The sequence below is a fragment of the Poecilia mexicana genome, unplaced genomic scaffold (assembly GCF_051168715.1).
Source record: "Poecilia mexicana isolate PSO_F unplaced genomic scaffold, ASM5116871v1 scaffold_13, whole genome shotgun sequence".
Lineage (NCBI taxonomy): Eukaryota > Metazoa > Chordata > Actinopteri > Cyprinodontiformes > Poeciliidae > Poecilia > Poecilia mexicana.
The window spans coordinates 29023767-29040073 of record NW_028263382.1 but is presented as its reverse complement, the minus strand read 5'-3'; the positions used below and the strand labels follow the sequence as shown (position 1 = coordinate 29040073).

The 16307-nt window shown below is 39.9% G+C and overlaps 2 protein-coding genes and 1 pseudogene across 3 annotated transcripts; 1 reads left to right on the top strand and 2 right to left on the bottom strand.

Moving 5' to 3' along the window:
• The first annotated feature begins 176 nt into the window (after positions 1–176).
• Positions 177–1775, top strand: LOC148155878 (extracellular calcium-sensing receptor pseudogene; annotated as a pseudogene).
• A 909-nt stretch (positions 1776–2684) lies between these two features.
• Positions 2685–6597, bottom strand: LOC148155877 (extracellular calcium-sensing receptor-like). Of its 2 annotated transcripts, none has more exons than XM_088011402.1 (7): positions 6224–6597; positions 5844–6133; positions 5441–5736; positions 4721–4926; positions 4408–4629; positions 4197–4320; positions 2685–4129 (listed from the first exon to the last, which is right to left on the bottom strand). In XM_088011402.1, exons 1-7 carry the CDS (start codon positions 6530–6532, stop codon positions 3231–3233), a joined length of 2346 nt encoding a protein of 781 aa, XP_087867528.1. In that variant the 5' UTR covers positions 6533–6597; the 3' UTR covers positions 2685–3230. The 2 variants fall into 2 exon arrangements, with proteins under 2 accessions (XP_087867528.1, XP_087867529.1); XM_088011403.1 differs by having other exon boundaries at positions 4721–4909; positions 5433–5736; positions 6224–6518.
• A 5588-nt stretch (positions 6598–12185) lies between these two features.
• LOC148155876 (extracellular calcium-sensing receptor-like) lies at positions 12186–15440 on the bottom strand. The gene is made up of 7 exons (XM_088011401.1): positions 15180–15440; positions 14800–15089; positions 14396–14691; positions 13675–13880; positions 13361–13582; positions 13151–13274; positions 12186–13084 (listed from the first exon to the last, which is right to left on the bottom strand). The coding sequence occupies exons 1-7, from the start codon at positions 15438–15440 to the stop codon at positions 12186–12188; spliced, it is 2298 nt and encodes a 765-aa protein (XP_087867527.1).
• Between the last annotated feature and the right edge of the window lie 867 nt (positions 15441–16307).

Sequence of the window (16307 nt, the reverse complement as noted above, 5' to 3'; positions counted from 1 at the left end):
TATATATATATATATATATATATATATATACATATATATATATATATATATATATATATATATATATATATATATATATATATATATATATATATATATATATATATATATATATTTTTTTTTTTTTTTTTTTTTTTTTCAGATTCTCTCGAGTGTTTCCCATGTCCAGGAGAGTTCTGGCCAAATGCAAACAGAGACACTTGTTTCCCCAAACCAGTTGAATTTCTTTCCTTTGATGAAGTCCTGTCAATCATCCTGGCTGGATTTTCTGTTGGTGGAGCCTTTCTGGCCATTATTACAGGAATGCTTTTCTTCCATCACAGAACAACTCCAATTGTCAGAGCCAACAACTCTGAGCTGAGCTTCCTGCTGCTCTTCTCTCTGACTCTGTGTTTCTTATGTTCACTAACTTTCATTGGAGCCCCCTCTGAGTGGTCCTGCATGCTGCGGCACACAGCGTTTGGCATCACATTTGTTCTCTGTATCTCCTGTGTTCTTGGGAAAACTATAGTGGTTCTAATGGCCTTTAAAGCTACACTTCCTGGTAGTAATGCTATGAAATGGTTTGGTCCTCCACAACAAAGGTTGACTGTAGTGTCTTTTACATTTATTCAAGTTATAATATGTATCATATGGTTGGTTGTGAGTCCTCCCTTCCCAGTGAAAAATCTGACCACCTACAAGGAGAAGATCATCCTGGAATGTGCGTTAGGCTCTGCTGTTGGTTTCTGGGCTGTGCTCGGCTACATCGGCCTGCTGGCTGTGTTTTGCTTTGTGTTAGCTGTTCTAGCTCGGAAACTACCTGATAATTTCAACGAAGCCAAGATGATAACCTTCAGCATGTTGATATTCTGTGCCGTCTGGATCACCTTCATCCCAGCTTATGTCAGCTCTCCTGGAAAATTTACTGTGGCTGTGGAGATATTTGCTATTCTGGCCTCCAGTTTTGGACTGATACTGTGTATATTTGCTCCAAAGTGTTTCATTATTTTGTGTCAACCAGAGAAAAACACCAAGAAAATATTTGAAAAGCAACTGATGATGAATTATCTAAAGAATAGCAGCAGAATTACAGAAGAAGTGTATTATCAATTGAATTCCTAAATATTCCAAAGTCCTTGCAGGTGTTTTAGAAATTATTAACTTGGAGGTATAATTTGGAAATGTTTTCAGTGGATCTCAGTATCAATGCAATATATTTGTCACCTAAGTTTGTGTTTTTAGTTTCTCCAGACTTTATGTGTCTATTTTATTGTGACGCATTTTATTATGGTTAGATTTTAGCAACTGTACAACTTCATATAGTATCGTTGTGATTATTATTGACCGGTGCAGGTGTAAGTTTTATAAAAATATGTTTATCACCTTTACCTAGATATTATTGATCCGATCAAATGTTGTTTTTTTATATGCATACATGCAATAATAATTCTATTTTGCCAAGAGATTTCAATCTTTAGATGTGTTCCAAGTTATCTAATTCAGTCTGGCAGTTTTTACTATTTTCCTCAGTGATTTTGTGTTTTACTTTTGTAATGTCATGAGTAACTTATAAAAGAAGACTCTACAGAGTAAAGTCTCACTCTAACTGGTCAGATTTTTTTTCCACCCCAGCTGTGAACGTCTCTGTTACTGTCTGTTGTTCACTACCATGAGAAACATCTCTATGCTCAGCAATGGAGAACCTGGAAGTTGTGGCTTTTTTTGGACTGAACATAATTTTGTCTTACAGAAATTCATTGCTGGCCAAACATGATGAAAACTATTTAGATTAGCTGATTATTTGGTATACATACAAATAAATCTGTATTGTGGCGCTTTATTTGTTTCTTTTTTGATGTGCAACCTTTTGGATGTATGTAATGCAATCAAAAGATGCAAACAAATATCCACGCATTAATTTATTTACATAAATATTCTAAAGACAGAATCCAAATACACATCTTTTATAATTCCGGAGTTTCACACTGGATGAGCGCAACTAATAAGACTCCAACAGAATGACCAGAGATGAACCACAGCAACATTAAAGAGCAACATTCACCTTCAAAGTATTTTTCGAAATCTCAAAGTATAGTCAGTTTAGCTAAAAGATTTGTAGTTCAATGTCCGCTGAAGACTTATTATCAAACATTTATAGAATTAACTTAATTTGCATGGATTACGAATATGTTAAAGCTCAGATGCAGTCCTGTGCATTTCTCAATGTAATCATTTTTATGTTTAAATGTTTTATTTTTTATGTTTTAATTTTGTCATGAAAATAACAGATTATATGTTAATACAATAACAATGAAGATTTATTTTATCATCAAGATGCTGTTATTAAAATGTTACAGCTTTCATATACTTAGCCCAGCTTTTTTTTTTTTTATTTATCCCAGTGTTTTTTCTCCATGTCACTCAACATTACCATTGATAATCATTTTCTTAAGGTGATATTTGGTTTGCATGACCATCTGATGATGTCCTCGATGATAAGTTGAGGGAAAAAACAGAAAGAACAAGCCTACAAACCAAATTTTTAATTAATTTAATTTGGTTTACTTCACAAAGTGAAAAATCTGAATGCCAAATTTTCCATTACCTGTACTTATCTTTTTCTCAAATGACTGATGTATCAAAAAAAAACGTCAAGTGGCTCTAAGTGTATGTCAATCTATTCTTTGCTTAAAAGAAATAAGAAATCCATGTTTGTGTAAATGACAGTTCTGAAATTTGTCATGATTTATGGGGTGGTTTAGTGAGGTGAGGAACAGAACGCAGGCAGACCCAGGTTGAAGTGATGAATGATTTAATAAAAGTCCAACAGAGGCAGCACAGGGAAAGAGACAGACGACAAAAGACGACGAGGATCCGACAAGAGACAAAGACAACAGGTGGACTTAAATACACGAGGAGGGTAATGAGGAAACTAGACACAGCTGGGATCAATCAACAGGGAGGACCAGACCGGACAGAGACTCACAGGGAAACAGAACTAAACACAGAAAATCTCAAAACAACACAGATCACAACAAAACTGAGATGAGTAATGGGATGTAAAGGCTGGAGGATCTAACCTAAATAAAGGGCTTAGACGTATTTTGAAGTTCAAGTCAGGTTATGTTTTGTCAGAGTCAAATCACATCACAGTTATAAGTTGTTATAAATGTTTAAAAAAATACTAAGACTTCAAAAATCATCTACTAAGATGGAGATTTAGGGACCATTGTTCTAATAAGATAATATCAGTTTTTGTTCATTAAAAATTTCTTGGTGTTTTTCTCTGGATGAAACAAAATAATGAAACACTTTGGAGCAAATATACACAGTATCAGTCCAAAACTGGAGGCCAGAATGGCAAATATCTCCACAGCCACAGTAAATTTTCCAGGAGAGCTGACATAAGCTGGGATGAAGGTGATCCAGACGGCACAGAATATCAACATGCTGAAGGTTATCATCTTGGCTTCGTTGAAATTATCAGGTAGTTTCCGAGCTAGAACAGCTAACACAAAGCAAAACACAGCCAGCAGGCCGATGTAGCCGAGCACAGCCCAGAAACCAACAGCAGAGCCTAACGCACATTCCAGGATGATCTTCTCCTTGTAGGTGCTCAGATTTTTCACTGGGAAGGGAGGACTCACAACCAACCATATGATACAAATTATAACCTGAATTAAGGTGAGAGCCACTACAGTCAACCTTTGTTGAAGAGGACCAAACCATTTCATAGCATTACTACCAGGAAGTGTAGCTTTAAAGGCCATTAGAACCACTATAGTTTTCCCAAGAACACAGGAGATACAGAGAACAAATGTGATGCCAAACGCTGTGTGCCGCAGCATGCAGGACCACTCAGAGGGGGCTCCAATGAAAGTTAGTGAACATAAGAAACACAGAGTCAGAGAGAAGAGCAGCAGGAAGCTCAGCTCAGAGTTGTTGGCTCTGACAATCGGAGTTGTTCTGTGATGGAAGAAAATTAATGACGTAATGATGGCCAGACAGGCTCCACTGATGGAGAGTGTAGCGAGGATGATTGACAGGACTTCGTTAAAGGAAAGAAACTCCACAGGTTTGGGAAAACAAGCATCTCTGTTTGAATTTGGCCAGAACTCTCCTGGACATGGGAAGCAATCAGGAGAATCTGAAAAAACAATATAAATAAAGGACATTATAGAATGTAATTATACTGACATTTATTTTGACTTTACCTGTCATATTACTGATCTCTCCTTCAGGACATGGTACACAGTCATAGCAGCAGATTGGTTTTCCTTTCTGCAACACTTTACGAGTTCCTGGAGGACAACTCTCTGAGCAAACGGAGACTGGAGCCTGAGACAGAAATAGATAAATAGGAAATAATATTTAAAAAAAAAATTTGACAAAAGTTAATTTGCTCCGTTGTTGTTCCTTCCTTACTCGTGTGCCTCCTTCCACCCAGGTTATTTTCCTGTTGATACGAAACTCCTGACCTCTTGGCAGTGATGCATCATAATATCCCACTGTTATCAGTTCAATAACTCCACTCTCACTTTTCTGCCAGTTTACCAGCTCATAAAAAGCCACAGGGTCTCCATTAGCATCAAATGAAACATGGTAGCCATTTTGGGAAAAGTTTACTTTTTGTAATTCACTAAAAACCTTCAAATGAAAAAAAGACATCAAGGGAAAATAATTTCTCAATTAAATTAATTTTACAGTCTAATGGCTTGTTGAAATTCTGAAGTCTGACCTGTTTGGGCTCCAGTCCAATGTGTTTGTCACATTGAATAGTTGTATTTTTTTCTTGACACACTGCATTGTGAATAGCATGAGCTACAGCATAAACAGCCTTGTACATCATGTTAGAAACTCTTAACTGAGACGTTTCAGTGTACGGGTTCTTAAGGGCTTTAAGATCTTCAGTTCCATCACATCTTCTCTTGTTTGGATCAGCAGCTGAAGAAAAACAAATAAGAGATAAATGGAGAGGGCAGCACTTTCTTGGTAATTGTTGAAATAGAAAATAAAATGGTAAAAAGTTAAATCCCATTACAGATTCATATGTAAATACATGACTATTGTATTTCACATTCCAACGAAATCAAAACTAAACAAAAGTGAAAGAATAAAAACAACATTGCTTCTTGTAAATTGTCACCACTACAAATTCCTGCTTCTCTAAAAATGTAAAAAAGGTTTATATGTTCCAGATAAAATATATGAAATAAAATATATGGAATAAAAAATCTGATCTAGTGTTTTTATGAAAGAGAACATGGTAAATAAAAAAAACCCTTTACTTTGGTGAGATACTATAAAATGTTTTCAGTGTCATTTTATATCTGTAAGCAAATGAACACACATTTCATACAAAAAGAACACCTAAAAAGGAATTGATTCACTTGGATTTATAATGAAAGATGTTTATTTTTCTTTCACATTTTTGGCTAAATAAAGAAAACCTTCTCACTTTCTGTCAGGCTGCAGCTGAACGCATCCTCCCAGAACTCAGTCAGCATTGAGGAAGCAGCCACTTCTGAAGGAGAGAGATCCAGCAGGAAGTCTCTCAGACCTGGGATGACAGATTGCTGAATAGCTACACCGATGGCTCCTGCACAGAAACTGCATCTCATCAGGTTTGGGTCAGTTATCCAGGCTTCGCTCGCGACCCACTGACGAGGTGGAGGAGGATCTCGTGCCAGTTCTTCCAGCAACACTTTCATTTCTCCAATAGCTGCAAATGCTACAACAACCACTGCTGTTGAACTGAAAAGACAGAGCCAAGTGTTTAGTGCTCAGACTGAGGTCATCTTTAATATTATACTCAAATTGCAAAATTGACAGGATAAAAAGAATAAAATCAATGTACAAACCTACGGATAACATTGGCAACTCTTTGGATTTTGCTCGCTGGATCAGTTCTGAAGAGAGATTCAATGTACTCCACACAGATCCCCTCTCTGAGAGCAGCTTCAAGAAAAGAGGCCATGCCATTATTTCCATAGTCTGAATCTGAGTGGACGGCTCCTATCCACGTCCAACCAAAATGTTTCACCAGTTTTGCCAGTGCATCAGCTTGGTAATGGTCACTGGGAATGGTTCTGAAAAAAGTCGGGAATTGTTTTTTGTCTGATAGGCAGGCACACGTGGCAAAGTGGCTCACCTATAGTCAAGAAAGGAAAAAAGAAACTTCTCATTAGAACAGGTCAAATAATTTTATAAATTTTTAAGGTTTACAATTTAAACTAATCACCAGAGGGATGTTGAAGGGCCCCATGATGCGTGACATGCTGATGGATGGAGAGGATCCAGAGTCTCCCACAGCAGCCACCACCACTCCAGACTGAGAACAGTTCCTGTCCTGGTAAAACACAGGATCCTGACCATTTGCCAGCTGAAATGCAACGTGCACTGAGACAGGAACCGACACGCAGGAATCATAGAGACGATATCCCAGTTTGACACCAGGCAGCAGCTCTGTGCTGTTGTTTATCTCCTCAATGGCAAAGATCATTGTGCGGAAGAAGCGCAGCCCCCGGGCGTTGAAGCTGAAGGAAATCATTGAGTTGTGACGGTCATACAAAAGCTCTGAAAAGGGCTTGTGAAATTCAAAAGATATTTGAACATGCAAAACATTAAATTGTTGCACAATATTATGCTATTCACCTTTGCATCAGAAGTAAAATATCCAATTCAGCTACATTTACTGTATTATCAAACCTGTTTAATAAGTTTTAAAGATTTATATTTTAGCTTTATATTGAAATGAGATTTTATCGTTCCAAAATAATTTAACGATAAAACGTGTGTTGATGACAGGAGTATGTTTCAATAACAACTATTGATACACTAAGAATGTGAAGACAAACATTAAAAGATAAAACAAACACATAACATCATCTCCACGTCTCCTTCTTACTGACCTCCCTGTGCATCTCGGAGGCTCAGGCTTGGTGGTGTAATTATAAATCACTGTGGAAAGTAGGTAATGAATGGAGGAAACCCCTCCAATGATGAAGTCCCCATCCTCTGAGAACGCAGGTGATCGAGGCGTACCCAGCAGAGTACACCTGGTGGATGAAGCCTCAGTGCTGACTCCAGCAACATTAAAAGCCTCTGCAGGCTCGGTCTTCTGTTTCAGAACATTTACAAACCCGCCCAGCAGAAACAGTGACATCAGCTCCAACAAGCTGACCGTGAATCTCGGATCTACAAGAAAAGTCCACATCTCTGCTCCTTGGGCTCCTTCAGACGGGTGTGAATGTCATTTTAAAGTTTTATAATCATGTGACGTGTTGGAAAGAGGGTGGGTTCCCGTCTATCTATCTGTCTGAAATCAGTTTAAGATAACAACTTCACCTTAGTTCACGTTTAGTTTAGCATTGTACATATTATGAAAAAAAAAATCATTGGTAAAGATAAAGGTCTTTGTGAACTTTATCTTTGGTTAAAGTTCACAACTGAATTTGAGGTAAAAATAAATTTTTAAGTTTTTTTTAAAAAGTAAGCACACAGGTTGAAACTGTGGAAATATTGTTCATCCATTTTTCCTTTTTACACCATATTTATAAGAATTCATAGTCTCTTATTTTTATCTTTCTACCTTTTATTTATGTGCATGAAATTAAGAATTTTGAATGTATTTTCATGCCTGTTAGGTCAGTGCTCACATACTCTTTTGGTATTGCTTATTATTTATCATTTACAATTTATTACTATGCATTCTTAGTGACCAGTTTCACTGTACTACACATTATATGCAGGGGTGAAAGTAAGGGGGTATGGTCAGGAACTGCGTACCCCTACAAGATTTAGCAGAGGCACGCAGTACCTGCAAGAGAGGGGAGCGGCTGTCTGATGTAAGGAATCAATGGGTTCATAACGGGAAATAAGAAAGAAAATATATACATTACTTGACAAAAACTCATGTAAGGAAAAGTAAAAACTAAATATATGTTCATGCTTATATATATATATATATATATATATATATATATATATATATATATATATATATATATATATATAAAAATTCCCTTCTCACCCTCCGCGGGTGGTCTCTTTCATCCTCTGAGCTCGGGTCCTCTACCAGAGGCCTGGGAGCTTGAGGGTTCTGCGCAGTATCTTGGCTGTGCCTAGAACTGCACATTTCTGGACTGAGATGTCTGATGTTGTTCCTGGGATCTGTTTGAGTCACTGCTCCAGTTTGGGGGTGACTGCCCCGAGGGCCCTGATGCACCTTCCAGGCCTTCTCCAGTTCCTCTCTGAGGCCCTGGTATTTCTCCAGTTTCTCGTGCTCCTGTTCTTTATCCACCACCACAATGTCCGGTTGGTTCGCTCGGTCATTCTCCACCACCTTTGGGGGTGTTCCCCACTTTGACCTTGGGGCTTCCAGTCCATATTCGGCACAGATGTTCCTGTACACTATGCCCGCCACTTGGTTATGTCGTTCCATGTACGCTTTCCCTGCCAGCATCTTGCACCCTGCTGTTATGTGCTGGACTGTCTCAGAGGCCTCCTTGCACAACCTACACCTTGGGTCTTGTCTGGTGTGGTAGATCTGAGCCTCTATTGCTCTGGTTTTTAGGGCCTGTTCCTGGGCGGCCAGGATGAGGGCCTCTGTGCTGTCCTTGAGTCCAGCTTTCTCCAGCCATTGGTAGGATTTCCTGATATCAGCCACTTCAGTTATTTGTCGGTGGTACATCCCATGTAGGGGCTTGTCTTCCCATGATGGTTCCTCCAGCACCTCGTCCTCTGTTCCCCATTGCCTGAGACATTTGCTGAGCACATCGTCCGTTGAGGCTTTGTCCTTGATGTATTTATGGATCTGGGATGTTTCATCCTGGACAGTGGCTCTCACACTCACTAGTCCTCTGCCTCCTTCCTTACAGCTTGTGTACAGTCTCAGGTACATCTCTAAGCATTCAGTGATCCAAGTGTGTGGCATTGAGTCATAGGCTTTCTTGTAATCAATCCAAGCGGTGCACAGGTTGGTGTGTCGGGTTTTGCAGTCTCGGGCGACTGTATTTATCCATGTGCCCGCTTATCTTAGCTGCTATGATGCCTGACATGAGCTTCCATGTTGTAGAGAGACAGTTGGATGGGACTGAACCCTTTGAGGGACCCTTCTGGATCAGGATTGTGCACCCTTCAGTTAACCATTCAGGGTGAGTCCCATTCTGTAGCAGCTGGTTCAGTTGAGCCAGTTGTCCAGTTTCTCGTAGAGAGGTTAGCCACTGTGCATTGCTGTTGTGGGACGCCTCCCTTTCCCATATGCCTTTCCAGTATTGTTCAGTCTCCAGCCTAGGTGGGCCTGCTCTGTTGTTATTACCCTGCCATTGAGAGTACACTTTAGCTGGTTGGGTGGAGAAGAGCCGGTTAATCCTCCTGGCTTCATTCTCTCTTGTGTATCTCTTTAGGCGGCTGGCCAAGGCTTGGAGCCTTTGTTTGGCAGTTTCGAGTGCTTCAGGTATGGTACATCTGGCTGTACTTCTTAGGTACTGATCTTTTCATTGCACCTCTTTGGAGCTCTGACAGTTGGCTCACTTCCCTCCTTGTTATCTTGATCTTAGCCTCTAACCGTCTTTTCCATGATGGATATTGGGTCTCATGGTTGCTCTTATAGCCAAGCATCTCAAGGATCACTGATGCAGTTCATTGGTTTCAGTTATGGTGTTGGTAGGGATCGTTCTCAATGCTGCATTCACATCTTCAATGAGACTTTCTGATGGTACTTCACTCAGCCGTTGTAATTGGCATCGGGGTTGTCTGGTGTTCATTCGGGCCATGATTCTCTCTCTCAGGTCAGTTGCTGCCTCGTTCAGCTCAGACGGTTCTTTCATTACTGGGGCTACATGCCCAGTCTCTGGGCGGGTAGTTGTAGTTAACTCCTGGCGCGCTGGCTCCTCCCCTTTGTGTTGTACCTCGTCAATCTCAAGTTGTGATAGCAGTTGCCGTTTGCGGATGTTGGAGCACTGAGCTACTAGTTGTTTGGCAGTCATTGTAGACTGTGGGTGTCGAAGTAACCATTCCTCCCACAGTCTTTGCATGTAGCCCCTCTGACTAGGGTTACTTGAGTAGTAGCATTCCAACAGATCCATGTTTTCATCTCTCGCCCATTTCCTTCTTGTTCCAGTAGCCCATTTTTCATCAAGGTGCTCTGGTTCCCCAGCACCTGACGCAGACCTTGTTTGACCGGGCGACGTCTGAGCCGGCATGTCGTGCTTATCAATGTCTCTCATGGTATGAGGTAGGCTATATAGCTCCAAGGGTCTTGCCTAAGGACCCACACTGCACAGCTCAGTTTCACTGTTGTAACTGTTTGCCCCAGCCTGGATTCGACACCGGAGCTGAAAGTTTTGCTTCGAGACAGTTTGATGATTCTTAAACGGAGTAGAAAAGACATGCCGAAGATAGACTTGGCTTTGGATGAACAGATATTTTTGTGCAGAATTAGCGGTGCATGGATTTCATTGATACGTAAAATTAAGACAGCAATAAGATGTTTTTGTTTAATGAAATGTGCATTTTGTGGGCTACAGTTTGTATGTCTAAATAATTCAGTAAAATAGAGCGGTAGCTAATCTACCACAGCAATTATTTATTAATAAAATATTAAGCCTAAAACGTACTACAACAAAATACTGAATATTCTGTTCTGTGTGCAAATTTCCTGAATGTTTTTTGGTGTTAAATCCTAAAACATGAAAGTGGCATTGTTGTCAGTTGCTATGGCAACAAGTCTGCGTGCAGCGTAGAGAATACCTCTTTCTATTTGCTGTGGATCATAGCACGAAATTAATACCTACATTTCAAAGTTTCACTGTGTTAACGCGGCTATGGATGACATGTAAAGATTAGTCTTTTTGCCTCCCATCGTTGTAGGCCTACGGGAAATTTCCATACGTCCAATGACATGCACGGTGTCTATATAAGTCGTTAGTCAGTCACTCACCAGCGATGAACCTCACCGCATGTCACTGATATATATATATATATATATATATATATATATATATATATATAGAGAGAGAGAGAGATCGTCTCCCGCTGCTCCTCCGCCTCCCTGTGCCTCCCTGTGCTCTGTCTGAGGTTCCGCTTCCCAGTGTTAACCCCAGTGCTCCCCCCAGCAGGAGACTGGGCCCCCTGCACCGGCGCCACCTGCCGGACCCACATCCACAAGTCCACATCCGCTTACTGGATCATTTCAGTGGAGATTTCAGACTGTGGCACAAAGCCGGAGCGCCCAGAGAGAAACCTGCAAACTGGAAACCTGTCAAAAACCTGTCAAAAACCTGGAAAACTGGAAACCCTTTTGTCCCATAAATTTAATTCAGATGCATGTTTGGTCCCAGTCAGATTTCTCCAGCCTCAAAATGGTTACTAATTAGGTTTTCTAGGATGTTTTTCTTCTTCTGAATTTAATATTTTTAGCTCCTCTCCAAAGGCACCTTTGTCACCTTCCAGAGGAGGGGCCTGAGAAACGGTAACCTCTGGTGTCTGATCATTATCGGAAAAGACAGAAAGAACAAGCCTACAACCAAGTATTTAATTAATTTAATTTGGTTTACTTCACAAAGTGAACAATGCAAATGCTAAATTTTCCATTACCTGTACTTATCTTTTTCTCAAATGACTGATGTATCATAAAAAAAAAACGTCAAGTGGCTCTAAGTGTATGTCAATCTATTCTTTGCTTAAAAGAAATAAGAAATCCATGTTTGTGTAAATGACAGTTCTGAAATTTGTCATGATTTATGGGGTGGTTTAGTGAGGTGAGGAACAGAACGCAGGCAGACCCAGGTTGAAGTGATGAATGATTTAATAAAAGTCCAACAGAGGCAGCACAGGGAAAGAGACAGACGACAAAAGACGACGAGGATCCGACAAGAGACAAAGACAACAGGTGGACTTAAATACACGAGGAGGGTAATGAGGAAACTAGACACAGCTGGGATCAATCAACAGGGAGGACCAGACCGGACAGAGACTCACAGGGAAACAGAACTAAACACAGAAAATCTCAAAACAACACAGATCACAACAAAACTGAGATGAGTAATGGGATGTAAAGGCTGGAGGATCTAACCTAAATAAAGGGCTTAGACGTATTTTGAAGTTCAAGTCAGGTTATGTTTTGTCAGAGTCAAATCACATCACAGTTATAAGTTGTTATAAATGTTTAAAAAAATACTAAGACTTCAAAAATCATCTACTTATTTTGTGTTCATTAAAAATTTCTTGGTGTTTTTCTCTGGATGAAACAAAATAATGAAACACTTTGGAGCAAATATACACAGTATCAGTCCAAAGCTGGAGGCCAGAATGGCAAATATCTCCACAGCCACAGTAAATTTTCCAGGAGAGCTGACATAAGCTGGGATGAAGGTGATCCAGACGGCACAGAATATCAACATGCTGAAGGTTATCATCTTGGCTTCGTTGAAATTATCAGGTAGTTTCCGAGCTAGAACAGCTAACACAAAGCAAAACACAGCCAGCAGGCCGATGTAGCCGAGCACAGCCCAGAAACCAACAGCAGAGCCTAACGCACATTCCAGGATGATCTTCTCCTTGTAGGTGGTCAGATTTTTCACTGGGAAGGGAGGACTCACAACCAACCATATGATACATATTATAACTTGGATAAAGGTTAAAGACACTACGGTCATCCTTTGTTGTGGAGGACCAAACCATTTCATAGCATTACTACCAGGAAGTGTAGCTTTAAAGGCCATTAGAACCACTATAGTTTTCCCAAGAACACAGGAGATACAGAGAACAAATGTGATGCCAAACGCTGTGTGCCGCAGCATGCAGGACCACTCAGAGGGGGCTCCAATGAAAGTTAGTGAACATAAGAAACACAGAGTCAGAGAGAAGAGCAGCAGGAAGCTCAGCTCAGAGTTGTTGGCTCTGACAATTGGTGTTGTTCTGTGATGGAAGAAAATTAATGACGTAATGATGGCCAGACAGGCTCCACTGATGGAGAGTGTAGCCAGGATGATTGACAGGACTTCGTTAAAGGAAAGAAACTCCACAGGTTTGTGGAAACAAGCATCTCTGTTTGAATTTGGCCAGAACTCTCTGGGACATGGGAAGCAGTCAGGAGAATCTGAAAAAACAATACAAATAAAGGACATTATATAATGTAATTATACTGACATTTATTTGACTTTACCTGTCATATTACTGATCTCTCCTTCAGGACATGGTATACAGTCATAGCAGCAGATTGGTTTTCCTTTCTGCAACACTTTACGAGTTCCTGGAGGACAACTCTCTGAGCAAACGGAGACTGGAACCTGAGACAGAAATAGATAAATAGGAAATAATATTAAAAAAAAAAATTGACAAAAGTTCATTTGCTCCGTTGTTGTTCCTTCCTTACTCGTGTGCCTCCTTCCACCCAGGTTATTTTCCTGTTGATACGAAACTCCTGACCTTTTGGCAGTGATGCATCATAATATCCCACTGTTACCAGTTCAATAACTCCACTCTCACTTTTCTTCCAGTTTACCAGCTCATAAAAAGCCACAGGGTCTCCATTAGCATCAAATGAAACATGGTAGCCATTTTGGGAAAAGTTTACTTTTTGTAATTCAGTAAAAACCTTCAAATGAAAAAAAGACATCAAGGGAAAAAAAATTTCTCAATTAAATTAATTTTACAGTCTAATGGCTTGTTGAAATTCTGAAGTCTGACCTGTTTGGGCTCCAGTCCAATGTGTTTGTCACATTGAATAGTTGTATTTTTTTCTTGACACACTGCATTGTGAATAGCATGAGCTACAGCATAAACAGCCTTGTACATCATGTTAGAAACTCTTAACTGAGACGTTTCAGTGTACGGGTTCTTAAGGGCTTTAAGATCTTCAGTTCCATCACATCTTCTCTTGTTTGGATCAGCAGCTGAAGAAAAACAAATAAGAGATAAATTGAGAGGGCAGCACTTTCTTGGTAATTGTTGAAATAGAAAATAAAATGGTAAAAAGTTAAATCCCATTACAGATTCATATGTAAATACATGACTATTGTATTTCACATTCCAACGAACTCAAAACTAAACAAAAGTGAAAGAATAAAAACAACATTGCTTCTTGTAAATTGTCACCACTACAAATTCCTGCTTCTCTAAAAATGTAAAAAAGGTTTATATGTTCCAGATAAAATATATGAAATAAAATACATGGAATAAAAAAAATCTGATCTAGTGTTTTTATGAAAGAGAACATGGTAGATTAACAAAACCTTTACTTTGGTGAGATACTATAAAATGTTTTCAGTGTCATTTTATATCTGTAAGCAAATGAACACACATTTCATACAAAAAGAACACCTAAAAAGGAATTGATTCATTTGGATTTATAATGAAAGATGTTTATTTTTCTTTCACATTTTTGGCTAAATAAAGAAAACCTTCTCACTTTCTGTCAGGCTGCAGCTGAACGCATCCTCCCAGAACTCAGTCAGCATTGAGGAAGCAGCCACTTCTGAAGGAGAGAGATCCAGCAGGAAGTCTCTCAGACCTGGGATGACAGATTGCTGAATAGCTACACCGATGGCTCCTGCACAGAAACTACATCTCATCAGGTTTGGGTCAGTTATCCAGGCTTCGCTCGCGACCCACTGACGAGGTGGAGGAGGATCTCGTGCCAGTTCCTCCAGCAACACTTTCATTTCTCCAAATGCTGCAAATGCTACAACAACCACTGCTGTTGAACTGAAAAGACAGAGCCAAGTGTTTAGTGCTCAGACTGAGGTCATCTTTAATATTATACTCAAATTGCAAAATTGAAAGGATTAAAAAGAATAAAATCAATGTACAAACCTACGGATAACATTGGCAACTCTTTGGATTTTGCTCGCTGGATCAGTTCTGAAGAGAGATTCAATGTACTCCACACAGATCCCCTCTCTGAGAGCAGCTTCAAGAAAAGAGGCCATGCCATTATTTCCGTAGTCTGAATCTGAGTGGACGGCTCCTATCCAAGTCCAACTAAAATGTTTCACCAGTTTTGCCAGTGCATCAGCTTGGTAATGGTCACTGGGAATGGTTCTGAAAAAAGTCGGGAATTGTTTTTTGTCTGATAGGCAGGCACACGTGGCAAAGTGGCTCACCTACAGTCAAGAAAGGAAAAAAGAAACTTCTCATTAGAACAGGTCAAATAATTTTATAAATTTTTAAGGTTTACAATTTAAACTAATCACCAGAGGGATGTTGAAGGGCCCCATGATGCGTGACATGCTGATGGATGGAGTGGATCCAGAGTCTCCCACAGCAGCCACCACCACTCCAGACTGAGAACAGTTCCTGTCCTGGTAAAACACAGGATCCTGACCATTTGCCAGCTGAAATGTAACGTGCACTGAGACAGGAACCGACACGCAGGAATCATAGAGACGATATCCCAGTTTGACACCAGGCAGCAACTCTGTGCTGTTGTTTATCTCCTCAATGGCAAAGATCATTGTGCGGAAGAAGCGTAGCCCCCGGGCGTTGAAGCTGAAGGAAATCATTGAGTTGTGACGGTCATACAAAAGCTCTGAAAAGGGCTTGTGAAATTCAAAAGATATTTGAACATGCAAAACATTAAATTGTTGCACAATATTATGCAATTCACCTTTGCATCAGAAGTAAAATATCCAATTCAGCTACATTTACTGTATTATCAAACCTGTTTAATAAGTTTTAAAGATTTATATTTTAGCTTTATATTAAAATGAGATTTTATCATTCCAAAATAATTTAACGATAAAACGTGTGTTGATGACAGGAGTATGTTTCAATAACAACTATTGATACACAAAGAATGTGAAGACAAACATTAAAAGATAAAACAAACACATAACATCATGTCCACCTCTCCTTCTTACTGACCTCCCTGTGCATCTCGGAGGCTCAGGCTTGGTGGTGTAATTATAAATCACTGTGGAAAGTAGGTAATGAATGGAGGAAACCCCTCCAATGATGAAGTCCCCATCCTCTGAGAACGCAGGTGAACTATGCGTACCCAGCAGAGTACACCTGGTGGATGAAGCCTCAGTGCTGACTCCAGCAACATTAAAAGCCTCTGCAGGCTCGGTCTTCTGTTTCAGAACATTTACAAACCCGCCCAGCAGAAACAGTGACATCAGCTCCAACAAGCTGACCATGAATCTCGGATCTACAAGAAAAGTCCACATCTCTGCTCCTTGGGCTCCTTCAGACGGGTGTGAATGTCATTTTAAAGTTTTATAATCATGTGACGTGTTGGAAAGAGGGTGGGTTCCCGTCTATCTATCTGTCTGAAATCAGTTTAAGATAACAACTTCACCTTAGTTCACGTTTAGTTTAGC